The following is a 4878-nucleotide window of genomic DNA, read 5'->3' as shown; positions in this document are numbered from 1 at the left end:
TCCAATCATCAAGCCTCTCGACGTTGATACTCCCATCATAAATATGAATCTCTACCTTGAAGTCTATCTTTAAATTCTGGTAAGAACCCTTACCCCCTTGATGCGGAATAGTTTTGACAATCTCGGCCTCCCTATCAGAATCAGATTCCTTGCCTTCTCCATTGGACTCCATAAGTTTCTTCTTACTTTTCGAAGAAGATTACTCCTTTTTGTCCTTTTCTTGGAAGATATTGACGAGCTGTGTGAGAGTCGAACTCATTGTCTCCATCTGTTTCTCCAATGTATCTAGCCTCGCTGAACTATCTCCTTCAGTCATCTTCTTCTTCCTTAATTTCTGGACTCCTTCCAATGAAATAAGGATCTCGTCTAGCTTTTTGTATTACGATCGAGTCAGGACCATACACAGGATGCCCCCTTCACAAGATCTAATAGCTCTGATACCAACTTGATACAAGTCACCGTGCGAACACCTTTGATCGCGGAATTATCAAAGGGCAAAGGTGGGTTAAGAAGAAAATAACAAGAACATAATAACAATTCAGTGGTGGCGAAGGAAAATATCTTCTCTAGATTATGAGAATAAAATAGTTTACAATCTCTCACAATCTCACTAGAATTAAAGAATAATCTCTCTCAATTCTCAAATACAATCTAATCTCTCTTGATTGCTTTCTCCCTCTTTTTTAAAACCCTAAAACAATCCCTTATATAGGTGTAACAACGTGGATGGCAAAGTGGTAAATAATCAAATCCAAACCCCACAGGAATTCGTGCAAACAGAAACCCAAACGAACCAGGAAATCGTCGATGAGTCGACTCATAAACATGCATGAGTCGACTCATGCTAAGTGAGTCGACTCATGATGAGGTGAGTCGACTCGTCAGAAACTTTCGACAAAACGGTTAGGTTTCGTGAGTCGACTCATGACAGGCATGAGTCGCTCAACCTGATGAGTCGACTCATGTACATGTATGAGTCGACTCACGGGCTGAAAACTGGATACTTCGATTCTTCGATTCGCCGTCTCGTTCCACGCTTCAACCTGCGTTCCACTGTGTTGTTTTACCCCTTTATTCTCAAGTTACCATGAGAATTATCTATCCTCAAGCTCCCATGAGGATCCCTAAGTTCCGAAGAGAAGATACACCTGTATCACTTTCTCTCAGGTTATATCGCTTCCGCGGCGTGAGGGCATGACTCTGCGTCCAACAAATAATAACCAAAGTTGCAAGCGTACAACTATAAAGTTATAGTATAGAAAAATATTGATCCCACGAGTAAGGTGTTGTAGGAGATAATCAAAATTGATTTTTAAGTTGTGTGTGTGACAATTAGGAGTAATAGAAGTGGTTGTGGAGAGATAAAGAGAATGGGTGTGACTATATGCAAATAAAATAAAAATAGATTAAGAGGGGGGAAAGAAAGATGAAGAAATAAAGGAAAATAAAATGAGGAAATAGAGTAAAATAAATTCAAGAGATAAATAAAGAAAAATCAAGAATAAAGAGAAATTTTAAGAAAATAAAAGATGGAGGATTCAATTGGAGGATTCAATTAGAGATATGAGGAATGTAGAACTGAATCAGCTAGTCAATTTCACTTAGAAATTATGAACCACTCTCTGTCTATCACGTTTTACTTAAGATTTATTGGAGGTGACGCGCTTATTTATTAGGCAAAATATGTGCTTAATTAACTGGTTTTATTTATTAGGCAAAAAATATGCTAAACAAAAACTAGCTTAGTCCAACTTTCTATATTTGCCAAATTAGGATTGTGCTAGACTTGTTTCAACTAACTAGTTTAATCAGTTTGCCAAACATGCCTTTAATCTATGTACTAAACTAGATTAAGATATGTTGGATTTGGTTCCACACCTAGGAGTGTTTTGACAATTTAGGTAATTTAAGTTGATCACCTGTTTTTTGAGTGCTGTTATTCGAGTGAAGTTTGGAATTCTATCATGGACTGGATGAAATTTAACTGGAAATCTTGCCTTTGGAGATATGTGTTGGATTGGTACTCTAAAAGGCTGAAGGGAAAGGGATTCAAACAAAAAATAAAGAGAATGGCATTTACAACAACAATCTATTGCATTTGGAGAGAGCGCAATGACAGGCTGTTTAATCAAAGAACCAAAGATCCTGTCAACCTGGTGAAGGAAATCAAGTTTGAAATGTTAACTACAGTGCTTAACAGTCCATTATCTGCCTACTGGGAAGATTTATATGGTAAACTGGTTTGAGCCTGCAGTGTGCTTTTCAGGTTGATAAGCGGAGCTATAAGGAGTTGAAGTTTGAAGACTCCCTGCAGATAATCTCTCACTTTGGTTATGTGCAGGTTTTTGTATCTGTTCTTGATTGTTTTGCTAGGTCTTGAGATTTAGCTATAGGTTTTGTTTTGTTATCTCAATTACATGATTCATGAGATTCTTGATGTACATAATTTCTACATTTTGGGGATGAATAAAAGTTTTCATTTACCAAAAAAAAAAGGATATGAAGGATTGGATTATTTCATTCATTGATCTTTTGCCAGAGGAGCTTTTGAATTCTTAATAAGCGGCATACAAAATATTTATGGCATAACACAAGCAAAAACATTTACATCAACACAGTTCATTCGTTTGTTGCCTGATATATATACAATGAGAAATTTTGTTGAATTATATATATATATATATATATATATATATATGAGAAAAATGGGTATACTTGGTACCAAGGATCCTTGGTAGTGATGTGGACACATCTTGTCCATACACACACTAGAAGATGGAGCCTCTACCAACTGCACCTAAGGTGTGGATGTATGGACCAAGATGTGTCCACATCACACCAAGGATCCTTGCGCGCCAGAGTATACCCATATTGTCTTATATATATATATACTATAATTATATATATTCTCAATGCATCGGGGAGAGCTTCAATGCTGGTTTATATATTTCTCACCAACAACTAAAATTAATTGGGAAGCTGGCGAAATTCAGTGAGCTTCCGAATAATGCATGGCTTCATACTTAGAAGTTGGGCTTGTGTTGGATTCGAATTGATCCAAAAAAATATTGGTCGCGGTTCGAGCATAACGTAGTATTTAGTGAGCATTGGATCTCACCATTGAACTTCCCGGAGCCACAACAAGCACTCTGAAAATCCTTGTATCCTAATATGGGATACCAAATTTAAGTGAATTAGCAACAGAACATAAAAGGCCTTTTCTTTTTTTGGGTCAACTTCACATAACCACCCTGAACTTTGGGGGTTTTCATATAACCCTCATGAACTTCGTGTATCTCATATAACGCTTCGGGGTGTCTCACAAAACCTTCCTGAACTTTAACTTTTTCTTAATGGACCCCCCGTATGTAATTTGCAAATAACTAAAAATCACTTGATAGATAAAAAAGTCAAAATCTAGGAGAGAGATTACATTGCCTATATAAATGACAAATGACAAAGTTCTAGAATTTTTCTCTAAAGAAAGATTTTAGTTATTTGCAAATTATAGTTAGAGGGTCCAGTGAGAAAAGGTCAAAGTTTTGGAGGGTTTTTATGAGACATGCTGAAGTTGAGAGGAGTCATGTGAGATAAACAAAATTCAAAGGAGTTATATATGAAACACTCCCCAAGTGAAGGGAACCTATTGAAATTCACCCTAATTTATAGCTAGGATGGGATTTGTGGGGTGGGGTGGGGGGCGTAGCTCTGATATCGCATGAGAGATTAAAAGACAAGAGAAAAACTGTCTCTCTTAATAATTGATAGAATTCCAATAGGTCACATGGTAAAGCCGTGTTGCACCCTCGTGGAGAGTCTGGCTTTGATTCCCTTGTACGCCAAAGACTACAAAAGTTGTAATTGTTGGTGTTATTGTTATGTGCGTCAATGACGTATTTTCCTTTAAAATTTTGATAGAAGAAATTAAGGAGACATATGCATCATCAAATATACGATATGAAATAACTAGATTATACCATACAGTATCTAATATATTTAAATCCTAAAAAAACAAGAAACAAGTAGATTCTTATGAAAATGTAAACTAGCCTCCAAAATAGTTGCATTACTACTCTACTATAATACACAAAAATGTGGTGATCATAGACACTTATATTCTCATTGTAATTCACAATAACTAGCCACACACATTTTTATGTTGTAGCACTGGAGTAGTGTAACTTTTGCAAATCTAGTGATTAGTAATCATTTTTTAATATATTTATATCTACATTCTCTTTTATCCTTCTTTCTTGAAAATGACACATGCTCTTTTATCTAGCTATCACATACAATAATAACAATAAAGCCTCTATCGCAAATGTTTGAAGTCTGCTACATGAATCATATTCTTCTACTCTGTCATATTATGGGTCATTTCCCAAGTGTTTGAGATCGGCTATCTTGTTATCGCATACTTATCATCTTTTTCTCCACATTCTTGTTTATATATAAGACTTCTATGTGCTACCATTAAAAAAAGCCTCTAAGATGTTTTAATTAATAAAAATCTTACCTAATAAAAAAGGGGTCGCCATAGCAATTGACATCAAATCATAAGCATTTCCATAAGAATACTTCATCCCTTTTAACATAGACTCGAGTTGATTCATCCGAACTTGGGCAGCCGTATTAAAATTCCTAGCCAAGCCATTCAAATTATCATTGCATTTCCCTATGGGATTTTTACTCCTCATTAGTGGAATACATCCAATATGTGAAAGTCCTATAGTCCCAAATTTTCTTGCTCCGTATATATACAATGCCTACAAAAGATTATACAATGCATGTAAGTGAAAATAAAAGTAGAAAAATGTATTTTTAAGGGTAAATTCACGAACCCCCCCAAAAATTTCAGCTCATTGTGGGATTCCACCC

At 35.8% G+C, this 4878-nt stretch overlaps 1 protein-coding gene across 1 annotated transcript in view; it reads right to left on the bottom strand.

The window, feature by feature from the left end:
- The window catches only part of LOC109825513, a 17287-nt gene continuing 15432 nt past the window's right edge, over window positions 3024-4878 (bottom strand). The window contains exons 9-10 of the mRNA XM_020392366.1: window positions 4517-4766; window positions 3024-3166 (exon numbers count right to left, since the gene is read on the bottom strand). Coding sequence (XP_020247955.1) covers window positions 3024-3166; window positions 4517-4766 — 393 coding nt within the window. The remainder of the gene's footprint in view (window positions 3167-4516; window positions 4767-4878) is intronic.

This window comes from Asparagus officinalis, chromosome 10 (genome assembly GCF_001876935.1).
Source record: "Asparagus officinalis chromosome 10, Aspof.V1, whole genome shotgun sequence".
NCBI classification, from domain to species: domain Eukaryota; kingdom Viridiplantae; phylum Streptophyta; class Magnoliopsida; order Asparagales; family Asparagaceae; genus Asparagus; species Asparagus officinalis.
This window is presented reverse-complemented; position numbering and strand designations above follow the sequence as displayed.